Genomic DNA, 22,370 nt, shown 5'->3' on the forward strand with positions numbered 1-22,370 from the left:
TTTAAATTAACTTCGTGAGATTTCAGTGGGCAAATTGTAGCTAGCAGGTTGAGGGAGGTGATTCTGCCCTTTACTCTGATCTGGTAAGACCCCACCTGGAGTACTGCCTCCAGCTCTGGGGCCCTCAACATAAGAAAGGCATGGACCTGTTGGAGTGAGTCCAGAGGAGGGCCGTGGAGATAATCGGGCAGGCTGGAGCACCTCTCCTATGATGACAGGCTGGGGCTGTTCAGCCTGGAGAAGACAAGGCTCCAGTGAGAACTTAAAGCAGCCTTCCAGTGCTTAAAGGAGATCTACAAGAAAGCTGGAGAGGGACTTTTTACAAGAGCATGCTGTGATAGGACAAGGGGGAATGGCGTTAAACTAGAAAGAAGGTTGATTTACATTAGGTATTAGGAAAAAGTTCTTTACTGTGAGGGTGGTGAGGCACTGGCACAGGTTGCCCAGAGAAGTTGTGGCTGGTCCATCCCTAGAAGTGTTAAAGGCCAGGTTGGACGGGGATTTTAGCAACCTGGTCTAGTGGAAGGTGTCTCTGCCCCTGCCGGGGGGTTTGGAACTAGATGATCTTTAGGGTCTCTTCCAACCCAAACCATTCTATGATTCTGTGATAATTACATGGGAGTGACATTACTTCCTATATATGCATCCCATTATATTGAATCTATGCAATTTTAATAGAATCCAGATAAAAAGATGTGAAATGTGTGGCCTCCAGCTTATCAATACACTGATTGTGGAGCTGCGCTGGTGCTGGAACCATGTAGTGCTGTAATTATCTTATGGACTGAGGTAGTTTGTTGTCTGCAATACCTTCTTAACAATTACATAAGGTAATAATGGAAATAATATATACTTGATATTTTGAGTGGCCTCTTTATCTAATTTACCAAATACATGGACGTTCAGTTCTAGAAGCATGTGATGACATCAGGTTGTATAAACTGTTAATACAGCTTAAAGGACAGTCCCTGAAAAAGCTGTTATTCCCTTGTATTTATTTGTTAATACTCTTATTAATGATTTCATGAAATAAATCCTTAATATTTTCTCCTCTTTTGTTGGGAAGCAGTTAGAAAACTGGCATCTTGCATATGTCTTTGATACATGCCACATGGCATTAGATGAAGTTTCCTTGCTTCCAAAAATAGTTGGTGTTACATGTCATGTATATGGATTTTTTTTTATTTTTTTTTTCCTCTGAAGAATCTGCTTTTAACTGTAGCAGGAAATATTTTTAAAATTGGACCATGGTCGTTATACTTGCGGTTTTGTGGGGAGCGTAAGACCACTTAATAAAAATGGGGCACCTGTCTTTTTTATTCCTTCAGATAAATTTCTTTGGAAGACTCTTAAGAAAAATAACATGATTCTTGGCCCTGCTGTCAAGGATATTTTTGTTTGTTTGTTAGTTTCCTGCAACAGCACTTCAAGATAAGATGCAGGCAGGTGGTCTCACAATTCACAGCAAAGTACCTGAATGATTTCTTATTTTTGTCATCCTTCCCTGTAGGGCATCCTGACTAATCAGAAACATTAGTGTTGGAACTTCAAGCAGTGACATTGTTTATTTTCTTTAAGTCATGTTATTTAAAACAAAAATACATTTCCAAGTTGAACTCTAGTATGTTTTTTCTTCCCACAGTAACTCTCAATTGTCATTTTCTAATTCATCAACAAAACAGCTTTTGTGTCTAGTTCTCATGCAAAGTTTACATTCATATCAATAGCAATATTTGAGAGTGAAAACAGGTATGTAGGTATGTAAGGAATGTAGGACCAGACATTTCAAGGTGCCAAAAAGTTTGAGCTTCCTTTTCTTAATATCTCAAGAATACAAGGTCTTACTCTGCAACCTGTTCATGTCAGAAGAATGTAAAATATGCACATGGTATTTGCAGTATTTGTGAGCTGTCTGAGAAGAGCTAAATTCAGAGGTATTAAAACTTAAAGTTATGGGGTGTAACATGAAGGTCCCAGAATGCTGGATATAAAACAAAGTTTGTGTCATGCAAGATAAGAATAATTAATTTATTTTATTTTTCCTAGAGAGCATCTTCTTATTCAGAAACAGGACATTTTCCCTCCCTTCACTCTCATTTGGCAGGCATTTGCATTACAATGTAGTTATGTCTTTCCAGTGTTGTACTTTGAGATGAATGAATATTGCCACTCATCACTTCTGGAATTTAATCTATTGTATTAGCATTGTTAATTTAGATTCTTACATTTTTTTCAAGGAACAGTACTAAGATGAGAGTATGTGATACCACAAAAGCAAACATATTCTGGGGCATGTTAGCCTGAACTTGATGTTTCAGTGCAGTTATAAATTGTACCTGGGTGAGCTAAGTTGATAGCAACTAGGTGGCAAGTAACTGAGCAGAAAGATTTTGATTAAGTACTATAGGGAAGTTAATCTCAGAGTGAATTTATTTTTGGGGACTTACATTTAGAGATGCAAGATTTCAGGTGGCATTGATCGGTTCAGTTTTTGAACAACTGCTCTGGCAATTTAATCCTGCCGCACAATTTTGCTAAACTTGCTTTCTGTGCATCTATGGTTTAGTGGTGGTCTTGGCGGTCCTGGGGTAGTGGTTGGACTTGATCTTAAAGGTCTTTTCCAATCTGGTTGATTCTATGATTCTGTGTTTACCCCAGTGTAGTACAGAATTGTATTGTGTTTTACAGTGTGTTACCTCACAGCTGTAAAAAAGTACACTAGTATAAAAGGCAACCTTCTTCTTCCCACATCCATATGCTTACTACTTAAAGTGAAAAGAATAATTAATGTAGCCAAAATGTTGTCTTCAGAATAAAGATGATTTTATGTTTGATATAAGTATTTTAAAGGACAAACTTCTATGCATTGGAAGAGATTTGCTGTAAATCTGTAAACAATTAAACTTGGAAAGCAGCAACGTGTCTTGTTGAGCTAGATTCAGAAATTCCAGCCTGTTCTTGCCTCCCAGGTTTAGTGGAATTCTTTAGGAAGGTCAAGTTAGTTCTTTCTTCTATTGAAAAACAGTGAAGCTTTTGCTAGTGTGTTCTGCACTATCACCCCAGAAGATGCAAGTGAGGTCAAGACTCTAAACTGGTAGGCACCTTTTCTTTCTTTAAAGTCTTATATGTTGACAAAATGGTGATTTTACAAAAATAGGATTACTCGACAAGAAATCTGCTTCAGAGCTAACATCTGAATGTTGATCTCCCAAATCCCAACGTGGTAGTGCCAAAATCATTAACTTCTATCCTTTAATGATGCAGAAAAACTTATTGCAGTTTTTGCAAATTTAGCCACTTCTTTCTCTTTTCTTGTGGGAGAAGCCCATTTCTCTGTAAAGATGCATTTCCAAGTCCTAATCCAGTATCCAAAATAACTGAAATGTCATCACTCAATGAATTAAAATTGTTTCAATTTTATAATGCAAAACTGATTAATATAACCTTGAAGCAGAGTCACTCTGTGAGTCAGCGATGACTTATTTGGCAGAAATCAGTCAATCTGAAGTCTTACTCTTCTGTGCTAGTTACAGTTTTATTTTTTTTCAAGTGGTGTAATTACAATTTCTATTAAGTTATGTTTTAGGAATAAGCATCATTTGTTGGTCACTTTATTAGTATGAAGTAAGTATGGGCAGCAAATGTTCAGAGTAATGATTCATGACTGTGGTTAGTTCCAGTAGCTGATTGAGAGACATTAAAATAAAAATTAATCTGAAATTAAGTTTCTGTATGCAGAACATAAGAAGTCCTCAGGAAGAAATAATACAGGGTTTGCGCAGTTACTTACTCGTCTCTAAGAGGAGTTGTTCCCTATCTGGAAGTTTTGACTTTCTCTAATCAGAGAAAGTCCCAGAGAAGGTGAATGTGGCAGTCACAGCTAACCAGCTTCCAAACAACAGGTCTGGAGCTTTTTCCCTTTTGTTGGAGGTTATTGCTATAAGCTACAGCTTTTTCGTAAGCACGCCAAATTCATGCGTAAGAATGAGAGACCAAGTAAGTAGCTGTACAGACAAATTATTCTATTCTTTGTAACTACTTAGGAAAGCAGATAGGATGCTTCCAAAAGAGTAGTTAGCATATTTTACAGTCATGCAAAGTGAAAAGCAAACAAACATAAGTAGATTTTATGAAGTTAAAGCTAAAAATTTTTCATGTAGTGTAGCACACTGTGCAAGAAGGTAGAAATAAACCTTAGCTTTGGTTTTGATTGCTGTAATGTCAAATGTAGTTTTGCAGAGAAGATCACACAAATTCTTGAGGAAAATTCTTGCAATGTTGATGTGTGGTAGTGGTTTAGTTGTACTGAGGAGTCAGTGTGCAAAATAAAACAAACACACCAGAGAACCCCGAAACCGAAATCTTCTTCTGCAAATAATTAAATTGCTAGATTATACATTTATATAAGTGATTTTTAAAACATCGTGCATTTTCACTAAGTAGTAAATTAAAATGCAACTGAAGCACTGAAAGCATGAAAAGGTACTATGCTGCTTGTAATGCTCCTAATCATATATATCCATATAATACTCATCATGTCATGCTCGGTTTTTTCTTTTTTTTCATCTTAAAAGTTAGCATTAAATAAACCCATTTTTACTAGTGCTGATCTGAACTTACCTGGAGTGTCTAGCTCTTAGTCTGGCTCTCCTCACTCATGATGTGCTTTGGAGCACTTAATTTTTGATCTTGCTGCATCTGAAGGGTGAACAATCCTTTTAATTCCCTGAATAGTGAAGGACTGTTTAATACTTTTATTTCCAGGAGATGACAGAATTTCCTGTAAGTGGAAGATGCACATTTTTCAAACGCATTCTGTCATTGTAGGTACTGTTAAATAATTACCTAAAGAACAAATATTATTTCATGTGGAGTTACTTCACCTTCATAGTTGCCAAGTTTCAGTCACATGCTTGTTGGAGACTTGCTTGGCATTGAAAGGATTTAATGCAGGATCTGAAGAAGCTTTTGGAATTTCTGTCAGTCTCTAATCCTGCCAGCACTCCCTATCCTCACCCCAGGCCTCGTCAGCATTGTGAGAGCTTGCCTGCTCCCAGATCCTCTCGCTTCAAGGTTCCCCTTGCCTGTGTGTTGGCAGACTGGAGGAAAGCCAGTTGAGCAGTGAGACATGTGAACCAGAGCACTCCAGAGTGGTGCTGTGGCCATGTTATTTAACAGCAAACAGTGGAGGTGCTTTGAAGTCAGAAAATGAACCAGCATAGAACTGTCCTGCCAGGTCCCTGCCCACTCTGGGGAGATGACAGAGAACTAGTCCTTGCATTACAAAGGTGAGAGGTAGGTAATACTGTAGATCCTCTGGCTGGGCATGTTTCTCTGATATTCAGCTCTGTGAACTCTATTGTGGATTTGCATAGGCTGTGAAAACCATAGCGATAAAGCAGCAGCACAAGCAGTGCCGTTGTACTCTTGGAGGTGTTATCTGCACAGGCTTCACTTTGGTGAAAAAGGAGTGCTCTAGTGTGGGCTTCAGTGTGGTGGAGCTACAGGACGAGAACCAGACAAAGCAGCTGTACGTGCTGCTCAAGTGGTGTAGGAGGAATGTCGCTGATAGCTCCACTATATATAGCCATGTGTTAAGAACTACCTTTTGGCTTCACTTTGCTGCAGCCTTGCACCGTGAACCAAAGTTAAGGAGCCTGAATTCATCTATTTTGCTTTTACATTTGGCTGTTGACTTCCAGACTTATTGTAAAAGTGGTAGTTGCTTCATCCTTCCAGTTACTTTGAAAACTAATAACACTCTTCATGTGTTTAAGGGAGTAGTTTTCATCTTTCCTGATGGGATAATGTGGTTTCACATGGAGTCTAATTCAGACCTGATTTTGAAGATGCATGCTGTCCCCAGATGACTGCATGCTACCTATTCAGTAATGCCTATTGATGTTTGCTGATGAAAATGAAACCTCCAAACCACTTCATAGAAACCCAACAAAGTAGTTTTAAAAATGTGTTTGCTAGCTAAAGCTATTTTTGAGATGGAAAGAGTGAAAATTTGTTTCTTTATACATTCCTTGTGCTATTTTTCTTAGCCATTAGATCTTCATATTGTCATCAGTTGTGTCTACTGTGGGCTTTTTCTGAGCTGGCTGTTTGGGCACTGTTAATGTGTCTACTTAGTGACATTAAGAAAATGCAAATGTTTCTTCCATGCCTGGGTTGTTTTCAGTACCACTCTTCTCACAGCTGTCTGATTGTGTTTTAATATTTTATTCTCAAATTTTCACCTTCTGGTCATGCAGTGTGTTGATTCAAGAAATTAAACAGAGAATGTGATTATATGAGAGTTTTCTTAAAGTTTGTTTATGTTTGGTTCACATGCTTAGGTATTCAACACACTAAACTTAGCATCATTTCTGCCAATAATGTAAATTGTTATTAACCTATAGCTACAGGTTATGTTGTGACTTAACATGCTTTGATTACTTAGTGGTGGATTTGGGGGTTGAGGAGGAGACGCTGGAAGACTGAAAATAATTGCCCTTGTTCTGCAGAATTCATTCATCCGTTTATGTTTAGCAAAGAAAATTCTGGCATTACACGCACTAAAAATGTTCATTTTCTAAACAGTTTGCTTGGGTTTCTGCATTGAGTAAAATAAGGAGTATTAAAACCAGAAAAGTTTTAGAGATTGGAATTGTTTAATGTTGAAATTCTTAGTATCTTAATGGGTTTTATTTGGTTGGCTTTGTATAAAGTTTGTCTTAGTAGTGTTGTGTGTATTTTAGCATATTTTCCATTTTATGCATGCCAAAGAGAATACTTCATAGCAAAATTTCTGTGATTGTTTGGAAATGTCTTAGGAGTTTCTCTACTGGTCTGGCTTGGGGCCACTGAGTATTTCTACATCTCCATAAGGATGAGTTGGCTCTAGGGTATTTGTTTGAGCAAGTTTGACTGAAGTCATCAATAACTGATAGCTTTTTTTGTTGATGTTGTTGAATTTAAAAGACATTGTGGATAATTTATAAACTCTGTGTGTAATCTAAAAAAGGAATCTTCTGTGTCTGTTTTACAGTTCTAATCCATAAAATATTAATCTGGAATTAGTTTTAGGCTATGAATTGTAGTGAGTTTCTCAGTACGCAATGGGTAACCTGTATGATGGAAACATTTGGGGAAATAACATTTTGGTAAGGTTTTATCCACTTTGTAGCTTTGGCCTAAGAACCATTTTATATGGTATGATGTATGAATGTGATTAATACACAGTAATTGATAATAGTGTATGATTAATCTGATTGTTGAATTTTATTTTAATTTAAGAAGTACTAGTCTTTGACAGTGCAAATAATTGCTTAAATTTGGCTCTGGGTTGGCCTAGATTTGTATGTGACTTACGGTAGCGTTCTGTGAACTGATGCTAACATCTTGACTTTCATACGTGTCAGTATTCCAGTGCTGTATGTGCTGGGCTTCTTTGGAAAGGGAAGAAACCAGTAGGTGTGTAATTCAAAGCTCTGAAGAGTCTATTAATTTATACTTGTTGCTCTAGGCAAGATGATCTTGTATTATTAGTCTTCTCAAGCAAAAGCTTGATGTTATGTGCCTTTCAGGAGTACTGTAGTCCATTTTATATTAAGATTTGATAGGGAAAAAAATTTTTAGAAATGCATTTAAATTTGGAGGAGATGCATCGTATTTTATCCAACATAATGAATTGAATGAGATTGGGGATGGAGAAACTCCTTTAAAACTGTCAGGAATCACACAAACCAAAGGAAATAACTTTGTTGCCATAATTTTTTATTTCTGGCTTAAGCTGAATATGAATAGAGTTTGAATTGTTTCAGAATCAACCACAAGATAGGCTGAAACAGTTAGTTGCTAATGAAGGAACTTTTAACATATATGCCAGTAAACATGAACAGCCAACCCACAAGAATAGGTGTGTGCTGTGGGAATTGTGGTTTCTTCATATTAAACTGTACTTCAGCAAATATGATGCTCATGTCTTTGTTTATTCTGTATCCTGAGCATTACAGTCAGTACCTCAGCAGCACTGTGAAGCAGTAGAGAATATGGGTAGGGCCAGAGAGGGACTGAGACAGACCCATGCCCATTTTGAATGACCTTAACTACAGGAAAGGCTTTGGTTGGAACATGTGTCCTATGAGATAAAAAGCACATAGCCACAGGAACTCAGGCTACATAAATTCTCTTCTTTCATGGAATATTTAGTAGTAGAATGTAAATGGACTTTGGATTTAATTATTTGGTGACAAAGTTAATTCATGGTGTTATTAACGGTTGATGGAAGAAACCAGGTTTTAATGTAATGCTATTTTGAGTTTTTCTTCCTACATGATGTGGAGTTTCTACATTATTCTATTCTGTGAAACTTTTTTTTTTTTTTTTTTTGGTGTGTTTTGATTGTGGGTTTTTTGGGGTGGTTTTTTTTTTTTTGGCTTTGAGGTAGAAACAGGAACTATACCCAATCTTATGGTAATAGGACAATTTGGTTTGAGTGAGACCTGGGGAGGTCTCTAGTGCAACCTCCGGCTCAATGCAAGGTCGGTAGTGAGGTCAGGCTGGGTTGCTCAAGTCTTCCTCCCTCAGGTGTTGAAAACCTTGTGGAGACTACACAACTTCCCTGGGCAACCTGCTCCAGTGCTTTACCATCCTCGTGATACATCTTTGTATCCTCATGGTGAAAAACCTTCTCCTACAAGTAGTCTGAAGCTCTCCTGTTCCAATTTGTGCCTGCTCTCTCTTGTACTCCCATTGTGCACTACTGTGAAGAGCCTTCTCGATTACCTCCTTGCAAGAGGCTGCTGGTGGGTCCCCCTGAAGCTGTTCTTTCTTCAGGCTGAGCAAGGCTGGCTCCCTCAGCCTCTCCTCAGCATTCCTGACCATCTTGGTGCCCCTACGTTGAACTTGCTTTGGTTTGATGATGCATTTCCAGTATGAGGAGATTTGAAATTAGGTAGAGTATTCTAGACTGTAGCCCGGAGAGAACTTGATGGATACCAGCAATAGTTCTTTAATTCTGTTCTGGACACATGGTTTTGTAAGAAAATGGTATTTGATTAAAACTTCATTCCCATGGTATAGGTTGTAGATAAAACATTTCCATTTTAGGGAAAGGGGAAAAGGGTAATGTGTTTCCATATTGTCCAAGGGCACACCACACAGCAGCCCAGCAAGGCTGAGTCTGTAGTATTGTCCTCTGATAATCACTTTTTCTTACTATGCATTAAATTTAATAAATAAAACATTAAAAATGCATTTGTCTTAAGAAGTTGAAATCTGTCTTCATCATTAAAAAGCTGATGAAGAGAAGATGTTTTGAGGTTGTATGTCTTACATGGCAGAGGAAGAAAGTTTTTTGAAAGCTGTTTTATTCAGTTTTTATAGCTGTTGTATTAAATTGTTTCGACTTTCTTCACTGTATGGCTTGTTACTTAGATGAAAGCTGAATGCTGGAAAACTTGTCTTTGTTTTCATATTTAGAACAATGTGGATCATAGTGTCTATTGTTATGTAAGTCTTTGCAGCAAAGTAAAATGTGTTCAAGTAGGACTGCTGGGGGTTTTCAGCATCCATTGGGAATTCTAGATGCTATGCATATGAATATTTTATTTTGAACAGTTTTGTTATGGCTTAAAAATTGAGAGAAATACTTTTTTTGTGTAAAGCTTCCCTTAAGTACTTTTCCCAAAATACTATGCTTATATGGCAATCCTTGTTGTACGGCTTCCTCACCAAACTTTACATTGTGGTTGACGTTGGAATTTAAGGGTATGCTGCTTTTACCCAGGGTGTTTTAATCATATTACTTAATGATACCATAGAATAGTTAGGGTTGGAAAGGAGCTTAAGATTATCTAGTTCCAACCCCCCTGCCATGGGCAGGGACACTTCACCCTAGACCATGTCATCGAAGGCTCTGTCCAACCTGGCCCTGAACACTGCCAGGGATGGAATCATTACTTTCTTTATTATTAATGAATTTATTAATTTAGTTTGTGTATCAGATCCAGAAGAAATAAGTAATGTGATGTGTCACTCTCTATATGTTGTTGCCTTGTGGCAGGGTTGGTTTATAGCAGCATTTCATGTCTAACTATTCTGCAACTCTACTGCTGTAAGGTGGTTACATTAGGTCTGCATAGTTCTTCTGTGTGAATGGCTTTAGGGCAAATGCTGCTTTATGTGTAGTACAAAATTGAGTAGTGAAAAAGTTAAGTTGCTGCTTTCCTGTCACACCAATGACCCCCAGTGGAAAATCAAATACCTCCATACTTACCAAAATGTTTTATTAAAAAAACAAACTCACTTTCTACGTCAGCATCTGTCTTCAGAGTTGCTGCATGAAATTGGACTGCTGGGATCATTTGTCCCAACCATTTAATCCTATAGAACTCATAGTTATTGCTGAAATATCTGTGCCAGCACTGGACATGAGAGGGGGTGTGTGTGCGCGCGCGCATATATATGTATACACACACACACTATATATACATATATGTGTGTATACATGTATATATGTATGCATACAAATATATGTATGTATCACAAATGCATGTATTTAACTATTGGATCTACTCCTGTTTCCATTTCAAACTTCAAGCTTTGGCTTAGATGTTCATATGCTACCTGTAAGGAATGTACAATCGATGGAGTCTGCTGTTCACATTGTGACATTAGTGACTTTTCATTGTCTCTAAAAGATTGCTTTTATTAGGTAGTAAAGTTCCAAATTAATTTAGATAGATAGTTTTAAAGGTACTAGTTTTTATTTTGGAGTTTGATGGAGAATCACTTGACAATCTTCAAATGCTTTAGTGGGAAAGAAAGGAACAGTCTTAAGTGAGTCCCAAGCCTGAATTAAGATGATGTGACATAATAATGTGAGGATTTACCTTTATAATTTTATTTTTCTGTGATTAGAGAATTTTTAAATTTAATTTTCAGTTTTGAAGACAGAGACTGTAATTTTCCTGAAACTGCAAAAGTAAGGAAATAGAATCAAATTTCGCTATTCAGGGATGTCCTCTTTTCTAAGGAGTTCCTTGTCTTTAAGACTTTAACACACTTCCTTAATTTCAAGTTACTTGAATGTGTTTTTTGTGAGTTAATAAAAACCTGATGATACCTCCTAATACGCATCAAAAAGAATTGAGAATAAGCAGATGACTTCAGCCTGTATTACTCATGGAAATCTGTGATGACCCTTTGATGATAGTATATTCATCTTTTTATCTATTCTTTTAATGACGGAACATCTCTGTAGTGATTCTGTGGCATTTTTCATATTAGCTTACCATTGATTTATTAGATCTGTTCTAACAAGGATGTTCATTAGCAACAAAATCTTTCCTGCCAATATTACTATTGGGAAGTATAAATTATTTTCGGTAGTTCATTAAGACAGGAAAAAAAATTGACTTAGTTCCAAAGAAACTTGCAGTTCATTTTTTACCTCATCATTAGTGAGCTAGGTAGAAGGAAGGATGCTATGTGAGAGCATGACTATCGGTTTACGATCTAATCTGATGTTGTGGCAGCTGACCCCTTAGCTGTCTGTAGAAGCCCAGGCTCTTGTGTTGACTAATTGTAGTCACAGACATTGCTGCTCAAGATAGTTAAAGAATTGTATTCTAACTGAATAACTAAACACTTGTGAATTGTCAGGGTGATAGCCTAAGGAGGATGTGAGATTTGAAAGAATCACTTTGTGATTCTTATGCAGTAGTTTATAGGTTAAGACACTGTATAGGGGGGTGAAATTTTGACCTTAAGAAGGTCTTCCAGATGCTGATTATAGTGCAGCAAGGATTTTACTAAAATTCTGAGGAGACACTCTATTATTTTGAAATGGGGATAACTTTTAGTATCTTGAAAAGATGTGGTTTTGTGTGCTTCCAGCTTGTAGTGGTGCTATCGCGTAATACAATTTGTTGGTTTTGTTGTCAATTCTACCAAATTATATCTGTATTACACTGCATTTTTCTTCTAATAATGTTATTTGCAGATCTTTGATGGCACTGATTTGCTGAGGCTATTCATTGATACTCTTTCTAGCCAATTCTAAAAGCAAGTATCTAAAAAATACTCTGAAGGCAATGCTGGAACTATTTTGAAGCTGTTGATGTATTTCAGAAATATGTTATGAAATAAAGCAAATTATGACTGGCTGTTTGCCTGGCTGGATACAAGCATTTTCTCCCGTTTGGAGTAACAACTCGCTGGCTGAACAGCATTTCTTCACTTCTACTTTTACACCAGTAACTCCCCATAGACGTGTGGGTGCTCATGCATAACTATCATAGAATAGAATCATAGAATAGTTAGGGTTGGAAAGGACCTTAAGATCATTTAGTTCCAACCCCCCTGCCGTGGGCAGGGACACCTCGCACTAAACCATGTCGCCTAAGGCTCTGTCCAACCTGGCCTTGAACAACATCGTCAATGTGGAATTCAACATAAAGGTGTTCATGCTTGTCTGGTCTTGCGGGTAAGTGTAAAAACACCAGCCTATATGAAAAATAAGTACTCTAGAAATGGCTTATAATAATTTATAGGACAGTCTGTCCAATGACAACATGAATTTTTCTTGCGACTATAGATTTGTTGTTAATGTGATGTAGATTCAATCAGTAGTTGATTTGTACATTTCAACTTCATCTGCCTGGGCATGTAAATTACTCTAGAGGCAACCTCTAAACTTGCTTGCCTTCAAATGAAAGGTCATCAGCATCAGTCGTGTCCAAAAGTTAATTATTAAAACTTGGCTTTGACTTGAATACAAAATGAAATGGAAGAAAAAAAAAAACCCCACAAAACCCCGACTAGGTGAAGTTATGTTAAAGTCATGTTAATTAGGAGTTCTGCAGAAGGATCCATGCAGTTGGAAGTGCCTGCCTATGTCAATTGCACTATAGGAATGGAGACTAGATTGTAATTGTGTAGTTTTCCTGTGTTTAAATCACTTAAATTTCATCATACTGTAGGTTAGGTTAGTGCAGACAAAGGATAGGCAATGTAAAATATGCGGACTTGCTTAATCAACATCTGAGAAATGTTTTAGGATACATTCTGATGGTGAGCAGAAAGGTGTTATCAAAGGATATAGGTATGTGTCTGTGCACTCCCATCCACCCATCAGGAGTGATCATCCACTTTGTAAGGTTATCTGGTTACACCCCCTGAACCCAGGGCCAACTTAAGAATTAACGTTAGGTGCGCAAAGAGCATGCTTTCACATGTGGCTAATGTTAGCCAGATAACACTGTTAACATCTTGAAGGTCTTGAGTCTTTCTAAGCTGCTATACTACATTGGTCTTAAGGCAGTGGGTGACTGTCAACTTCTATGTTTGTAAATGTTGTGTATGCATGCTGTGAAATGGTAGAATTTGTGTTGTGATATCTAGTGAGAAAGAACTGGTGTTTGAGCTGTGATTCTGTTATGAAAAGTCTGAGTCTTAACTATTACAAACCAAGAGCAAGCCTTGGAAAATGGTGTTCTGTAATTTTGGAATTCAGAATTACTTTTAAACGGTCTATAGTGTAACTTAATAATGATGATAGGGGTAGATGCTAATTAATGTAATTTTGGTGTGGATTTTTGGTGTTTTCATACTTGCTTTGGCTTGGTGGTTGAGTTGATTAATAATTATACAAAATCAGAATAATACCAAACTGTTAAAATTAAAAGATGATTATTAGGAAAAATGGCATAATTTATCACACAGAAAATTCGTAGTGTTACTAGAAAAGTTAGCTTGGCATTTCACATGCATGGTGGTGTACCAATACAAGTTACACGGTGTTCAGAATTCACGTGGTGAAGCATCATAAGTCTTTCCCAGTTTTGCTGGATGTATCAAGTCTTTCTGTAGTGGAAGTAAAAAAAAAAGGGGGGGCATGAAGAGTAAAGCAGCACATTGTGTCCTTTTATTAAGGCTCATTTATTGTGCCTGTTATACGTAGTAGATTTCTAGACAATAGAAACACATTCAGCAGTTGTTATTTGGAAGAACTACTGGGAGGCTTGGTTAGCTGGTGTGTTTGGAGAACTGGACTAGGTCTTTTCTTAGTTTGTGCTTGGAAAGGAAGGAGAACTTTCACTGGAACAAGTTTACTAGATCACTACCACTGGAGACATTATTATTGTTGTGTAAGCAGGTATTACTGTTAAGCAAATATTTAAAGGACATGAAACCAACAAAAAACAACTATGATCTAAATCTAAAAGTCTAATGTTACAATTTTTCTTGTTATGATAAAAACAAGTTACTACTCATGTTCTCAGAATGCATTCATTTAAATACTGGGAAGGCTTCAAGGGTGTTTTAAGATTTAAATTATATTTGCAGAGGAGGGTGGAGGGAGCAGCAGAGAATGACAGAACAGAATAGTTTAGGTTGGAAAGAACCTCTGGACCCCATCTGATCCAGCCACTCCTGTTCAGAGCTAGGCCAGCCAATTCAAGTTGGAACCAACTTACAAAGTTTAAATCAAAGTTTAAAACAGAGCCTTACGTGGCCATGTTTCGGATGTTTCCAAGGATGGAAATTCTGCAGCCTTGCTAGGCAACCTCTTCCAGTGTTTGACTGCTCTCATTGTAGACGAAAGTCTCTGCTATCTAATTCATTGTTGCAGGGCATTAGCCATCTGTTGTATAGGTTGTTATAAATAGTATTGCTTAATTCGTAATGAATCCTAGGAGGCAAAACACTTAAACTCTTACTTTTCAAATTCAAATAAACCGTGTTCTGCTGTTAGTGACAGTGGTTTAATTTCTGTCTTCCCAGTCAAGTCCTGAGTATTGAAGCTGCAGATTTCCAGAAAGTTTTGGTTTTATATGCCTTCTCCTTGGCTGGGAATTGCCATGTGCATTTTATGTAATAATGAAATTATCCTTGTTTCTCTGCTCTTACTATTCAAAGTGCAAAACTTGTCCCAAAATGCAATTGTTCAGATACTTAAGAAGTGTTTACGTTTCAGCTGTAACTTTTACTATTGGCAAGTAATATTTAGTCTGTTAGTAATGGACTTGCTCTTTAATTCCAGCAAGAGGACTAATTAATCTTTTTATTTATTTAAATCTATTTATTTAATTTTGGGAAATATTAAAACATTTGTAAAAGTGTTAGTATGGTATAATGGGTAACTTAATTTCCTAAATAACCTGTGACTTCTGGAATATAGTCCTTTTTCTTAGTCTTAATTGAAGAGTGAGTTGTTAAAGACTAGAAGCCTTCAGATGAGAGCTTGTTGACAGTTTGTTTGCCTCTGGAGAATAAAGCTGACAAGGTACTTTCACTTTTAAAGCTAACAGTGTATTTACATTTTAGTTAGTACTCCTAGCCTAAATATCAGAGATTAAACAGACTGCTTCAATCCTGATCTGAAAGGAAAGACTTTCAGCTTAAAACGGGACTGTGTGTTAAATGTGGAGTTTAGTTGTTATTGTTATATTTATGTATTATTTTCTTTGAAAACATCTTCAAGTTTCTATTTGTTTCTTTGGATGTATATCCAAAATTAGAATATGAACTTGCATAAAGATGCTTGTTTAGAAAACAATACACCTCAGTCCTTCTGTGAGAAAAAGGTGATGGTTGCTTGTACGTGTTAGCACCGCAGACTTACTGGAAATACTTTCTCCCGATCTCTGATTTCATAGGAAAACTGGAGAGTTAGAAACTGCAAAGGTACTTCATTAACCCATTTCTGCAGCAGAGATCAGTTCTCATCAGCCTAGGGAAGTGAATGCTTTTGCTAGTGCTATGGGGTCATTGATGGCCTAATATCTTATTCACAGTTTTTAGTGGCTGTAGGGTTAGGATTTTTGCAATAGGTGAAGCTGGCAAACGTCCTTTTGGTGTAACGTAAGTTGTCACAGCTTTCAGTTTACTATTAAAAATGTTATTTTATTGGTCCTTTATATATGACTTCCTGTAGCAAGACATATTGGAAAAAGGGTGAAAAGTTCATAACACAGAAAATATCCTCTGCCGTTCATGGTGCAAGTGGGACTTTGCGTGAGCAATTTGTGGTTTTGGTTGTGGTTTGTTTGATTTTCTGGTGAGTTTTTTGTTTGATTGTTTTGTTTTAGGGAGGGTATTTTTGGAGGTGTGTCTGTTTATTTCGTTAGTTGGTTGGTTTTGGTGGTGTGTTTTGCTAGGTTGTTTTTGTTTTTTTTAAATCAAGGCATGTCCTGAGCTATTTACATTCGAATGTTATGGCTGCATGAGCTGTTTGATTTTTAGCTGTCCTTTAATGAAAGAGTGTTATCTCTTTGGAATTTTGTTACTTTGAAACCCAAAAATATTTTTTTGTGCCTTATGCTATTTCTGGGGGAAATCCTCCAGTGCTAGGCAATTGGGTCAAATGTAAGACCTGAAATTGCTGGGCATTATGGGAGGAAAAAACCCAAATCTTCTTTAAAATGGAAAAAAAAAAAAAAGAAAAAAGAAAAAAAAAGATGAAGTGTTCATTTTTGGCTCTTTGAAGTCTTACTGTTTTTGTTTTCTCAATATACTCACAATAATATTTTTCTGCATTTGATGGGAATTCTAGTTTTGGATGTCATTTACCAAAGTATTGTGAACTAAACCCATAAAAAATTAGAACCTTAAATAAGTGAGCTCTTGGTTCATTACTCTATACAATTCTAAGGCTCCCTAACTGCATGTCAGCCACAACCTTTCTAATTCTGAAGTAAGAACTTAATTTTTTTATTTCTTTAAAATGTATGATTTTTATAGATTTTTATAGGTATTTCTTTTGACAGGCCTGCATAATAAAGAGCTTGGGAGGTAGGAGACTCTGTAGAAATTGTCTTGTGTTTTCTGTACAATCAATTGAAATTATTGACTTGGGAGAGGAGGGAAGACTATCAGTTTATCTTGAAATAAGCTTTCTTCACTCTGTATTTTTGCATTATACAGTTACACAGATACGATAATTGTCTTTAATGGATAGAAATATTTTACTGAGCATAGTAAAACATCTAGATAGAACTCTAAAGAGACAGTTGATGGAAAATCCAGACTCTAATTCAACTCAGATGAAATACTAAATTATGTTGTTTTATATTGGCCATGCAACTGAACAGCTAAGGTGATATGAACCTCTGTATTGAGGTGTAAGGAAAATAATATTGAAGAAATACTAGAGGAAGAAAAACCCCCAAAACATGCAACAAATGGCTTCTACAAAATCTCTCGTTGATCTTATTAAATATTACAAGTTGTGTAAAAGGTTGTGAACATTTACTGGTTCTGTTCCGTGAAATTTACAGAAATACAAATCAGTAATTTATATTGTGTAATTTCTATGTTATGTTTAAATAATCTGGTAACCATCAGGTATAGATAATCATAAAGTCAAGTATGTCTCCCTAACTAAGGATTGCAACTAGTTTACTTTTAAAACATTAACCCATTTAATTAAATGGTACAGTGTGTCATTGGCAAAGTCAACAAGAATGCAGGAAGGAGCTGAAAACATATGAAATATGTTTCATTTCTGGAGTAGCAGCAGCAAAGCTTCAATGTAAAAAGTTCTTCCTTTTAGAGATCACAGATACATTTTACCATCTTTAGCAATATTAATTTCTTTTTTCTTTTTTTTTTTTTCTTTTCTTCTTCTTCATTTCAGCCATAATCAGCAGACCACATCATTTAGACATCCTGTGACAGGACAGGTTTCTCCAGAAAATATTGAATTTATTTTGCGAGAAGAGTAAGTAGCTTTACCTGCAGTAGTTTAGTAGTTTGACAGTTCTTCCTTTTGTAGAAAAAAATGTCATTGATATGGTTTATGCTTAAAAATTTACTACTTACTGTGATAATATGTTTTTGATTTTAGCACTGTTCCATGTTAGGGCTTGAGAGAAAATCTTTACCAAATCTTTAAAAAAAACCAAAACAAAACAATCCCCACTCCCCAATAAACAAGCAAAAAAGACAATATAAATACAATACTTAAACAATGCTGCTTTAGCCTTACAGAAAAATCAGATATACAGAACATAAATTTAAAATGTCTTTAGAACAAACTGGCAGGTTTGTACTGAAATTGAAATGCACAAAATATTACTAGTTTCCTTGGTTTTCTTATGTTTTAGATTTTTCTACATTCCCTGCCTTGGGCTGGTATTTATAAAGAGAAAAATAAAATTGATCAGGCATTTTTCAATTTATTCTAGAGAAATAGAAGAACATATGTTAGTTTCCAGCATATTTTATCTTGATTGTCTGATTAAAAAAAAAAAATAAAAAAGAAGAAATGCACGTGTTCAAAGTGGTGTATCTGGGCATTTTGTTGGTGTTCGTTTGGATGACCCCTGACTACTCTTGTTATCATTGCTGCATGCTAGATTGCTCCTGTAATCCCTTCAGTAATGGGATGACTGGATATCTTCCCTAGACAGAGTCTAGGAGAAAGTTCTACATTACTTCTAAAACCACTCCAAAGGGCAAGAGGAATGGGACAACACCAGATAGTTTTTCCTTTTCCAGCCTAATCTTCCAACACTGCCAGCCCCTCACGTGTCACAGAGGCTGGCATCAGGCTGTAATGGCCTGGATTGGTGGTTTGTATGGCTGACCATACAATTCTTAATGCTTTATGTTTCAAATCATGTGACGTCTAATTTGCTTTACATTTAATTTAAAGCACTGTAAAATTAAGAAAAAGGAGGCCCAGAGAAGGGGCATGCAAGACTTCCAGGAGTCTGAGGCTTTTTGGCAATGTCTTCTCTTGTGGACTTGGAGAGAAGTAGCGCATGACTGTCTAGGTCTCTGCTCAGAGGTTCTGGAACAGCCTTGAGAAGTGCTTCTCAAATGGTTTAAAAAACAAACCAACCAAACAAAAATAATATTACCAAAACCCCAACAAAAAAACAACTGAACAACTGCCCTTCCCCAAGCCCAAAGCAAGTCCAGGGGCCAGTGCTATGTTAAGGCACCTGCTGCGAACCAGCATGATATAAGATGTTGAACATATTTTGCAGTGTATGGAAGAGGCCTTTGCACAAAGACTGCAGGACAGCTGCTGAGCTGGAGGTCACCGCAGGTGTTACATGGTATGCGGGTGGCTTGCTGCTCAAAGAGGGGTTTGGCTCATGACAGGTATCCAGAGGAGCTGCTCCACGTCATTTAGTGAGGAGAACAGGTATCTTGCAATGGAGCAAATCTCAAAGACAGTATGTACGACAGCCACTGTGCATCTGTGTTCCAACTTCCACCTGTTAATTGATTTTTTTAATTAATCTGTTGTAAAGGTTCAATCAAATTTAATACAGAGAAGGTTTGTACATGTGTAAGGCAAAACAGGTGTTTGGCTAGAACTCCTTTGAGTGCCTCCCTGGGTTAGTCACACTTCCTTTGGCTGTTTCTGCTTTTGTAATCATAGTAGCAGATAAAATATTGCAAGCAGAATTGAAAGAATAACTTGCTGGTGACAATATGGTTTTAGTGACTTTTAGTGTATCTTAGGATTTTTTTTGGAAGAGAAATGAAGGTGTTTATTTGGAGGACAATCAGATGAACGGGCATAACCTGTCGTCTCTAGACTTCAGTTACTCATACTGAGATGGTATCAAAATCAGGAAAAATCTTACAATGTAGTAAAATTAATAGAGACAGGTGGTTTTATTCTAAAAGAAGAGGGAATGGGTTGAAGGATATAGAGAGGAGTATGTGTATAGTGACTACTCAGGAGACAGTCTTTGGAAGAACATTTTTCTAAGCTTTATTATTAGCCTGAAGTCCATACATAGCGTTTTTAAAATTAGGTGGATTTAATATATCAGTTAAAATTGCTTTAAAGATGTCATTTTCAAGTGTGTGGGATGCTCTGGTTTCCTAAGTTTTGTACTGCTTCTATGCGACAGTGTACGTTTTACAACGGTGCTGTTCATCACAGTCATATCTGAATTCCTGTCAAGTGACACTGTGGATATATGTGGATGTCTCTACTGAAATCAAAGGAGCTATGAGCACCTCCCTGTCTTTAGGCCTAGGAATTGTAATGGGGCTATGCCATGTTTTCAGTTCGTTTCCCTCAGGCATCAGGGATTTGTATGGGATTGGTGGTGGTGTGTGTTTGTATGGATTGTGTATTAGGTTTGGAATCAGTGTTGCAGATCATACCTTGTGATCAAAAGACTTTCACAAACAGAACACAGTTGGAAGGATAGTCTCTGTATTTACATGGTCTGTGGAAACTTCTTCCATCATGGGATCCTTTTGACCGAGAGTACTTTTTCTTACAGATAAAGAATCCTGTCTGAAGTAGTAGGGTTTCATAAAAGGCAATTTGTTCTTCAGTGCTGTTGTGATGTGATTTATTACTTATGGGTTGATTCTAATTTAAGATTAGTGCCAAATCCAGGAGTGGTCACCAGATACTGACTGGGAACTAGTTGGGGGGCGTGAGCACAAACTTGTTCATGCTGCAACAAAGTTACCTATTGAAAGGACACATTTAACATCAGAAAAGTAATTTGCAGTAATCTAGAAATGATGAATGTATGGACTGCTCTGGCCATTTCTCATCCAGGAAGCGATGTTCTGGCAAGAAGATTTGAAAAGAAATTTTGGAAAATGATATCAATAAATAATGTAATTTTAGCTTGATTAGCTTGATGTAATTTAGCTTGATTAGTCAGTTGTGAACCAGATGCCCTTGCCTCACTTGATCAAACGACAACTGAATACTTTCAGTAGAAGGCTGAGACTGTATTTCACTAGTCTTTTTGCCAAGGCATTTCCCCTTTTAAATAATATCACATCAATTCTGCTTTTTAAGCCAAATCTGATTTCCTCAACTCCATTGTAACTGAAGGATAAAAATAAAGAATATTGCCCGGAATCTGTAACTTCTGAACTACGTTTTCTTTTGATCATTATGCTATTTGTTCTTCCTAAAAGTGTTCTTATTTAGATTTGATTTTGCCTTTTTTTTTTTTTTTTTTTTTTTTTGAAATAGCGATTAATAATTCCTTATTTCCTAACCCATTCTTAGCTGAGACCACTGTCAAATCCCCATCTTATTCTGTTTTTCTAGTCTTAGCAGCTTTGGACACAGTGTTTCGGACGTGTGTTCTGTACTTTTCACTAGTCCTCTTGAGAACTAGCTTTTCTGTATGATTGTCGTGGTTTGAGCCCAGCCGGTAACTCAGAACCACACAGCCGCTCGCTCACTCCCCCCCCCCCTTCTTCCTCCCCCCGCTCCCGGAGGGATGGGGAGGAGAATGGGAAGAATGTAACTCCCACGGGTTGAGATAAGAGCAGTCCCGCAACTAAGGTATAATACAAAACCACTACTGCTACCACCAATGATAATAACGATTAGTGAAATAACAAGGGGAGAGGATACAATTGCTCACCACCCGCCGACCGATACCCAGCCCGACCCGAGCAGTGATCAGGGCCTTCCGGGTAACTCCCCCCGGTTTATATACTGGGCATGACGTGCTGTGGTATGGAATACCCCTTTGGCCAGTTTGGGTCAGGTGTCCTGTCTCTGCTTCCTCCCGGCTTCCCCTCCTCCCTGGCAAAGCATGAGACTGAGAAAGTCCTTGGTTGGAATAAACATTACTTAGCAACAACTAAAAACATCGGTATTATCAGCGTTGTTCCCAGGCTGAAAGTTAAAAAACACAGCACTGCACCAGCTACTAAGCAGGAGAAAAATGACTGCTATAGCTGAACCCAGGACAATGATGCTTTTAGATTTGTCTTTTTTCTGATGGAGTGATCGATAGTACTTGAATGCAGTACTCAGCATGAGCTCATTCTTTTTTATAATAACTCAATCGCACTTTTTCTTCTCTATTCCTTTCTTAATAATTCTTCACATACTTTGACTGCTGCTACTCATTGTACTAAGATTTAAAAATATCCTTTCCTCAGATTGCCAATGTTGTTTTGATCGATAAAAGCTGCAGAAATGTTTTTAATTTCTTCATCCTTTGAGTTAGTTTTCTGTTGTTGACACTGAGTTCAGTTTGTCATTTTATCACGTGGTTACTCCTATCTGCAGATTATTTTTCTGTTTGTTCCTTTCAGCATTTCAGGTTTTACCCTGAATAATTTTTGTTCTCTATTGACTTGATCACCTCGCAGTTTTCAGAATCACCTCTAAATAATTTGTGTATCTTGGCTTATGGGAAGTGCCTCTGGTAGCCTTCCTCTATTTCACAACTGTCTCTTAATTTCTGTGCTTTACTTTCATGTTTTCAATGAACCCGTAATCCAAAGAAGGATCTTTCCTAAACAATCAATGGAAGAAGGGGTATTAATGATAAGGCTGCCAGACATGTGTTAGATTTACTTTAACCACATTGTTATATGTGCATTCCTTTGAAAAGTTTATGATACAATTACTT

General features: G+C 37.0%; 1 protein-coding gene across 2 annotated transcripts in view; it reads left to right on the plus strand.

The window, feature by feature from the left end:
- Window positions 1-22,370, plus strand: part of PLEKHA7 (pleckstrin homology domain containing A7) — a 154,933-nt gene that overhangs the window by 69,040 nt on the left and 63,523 nt on the right. For both annotated transcript variants that reach the window (XM_030481372.1, XM_030481373.1), the window contains exon 4: window positions 17,633-17,716. In XM_030481372.1, coding sequence (XP_030337232.1) covers window positions 17,633-17,716 — 84 coding nt within the window. The remainder of the gene's footprint in view (window positions 1-17,632; window positions 17,717-22,370) is intronic.

This window comes from Strigops habroptila, chromosome 4 (genome assembly GCF_004027225.2).
Source record: "Strigops habroptila isolate Jane chromosome 4, bStrHab1.2.pri, whole genome shotgun sequence".
Lineage (NCBI taxonomy): Eukaryota > Metazoa > Chordata > Aves > Psittaciformes > Psittacidae > Strigops > Strigops habroptila.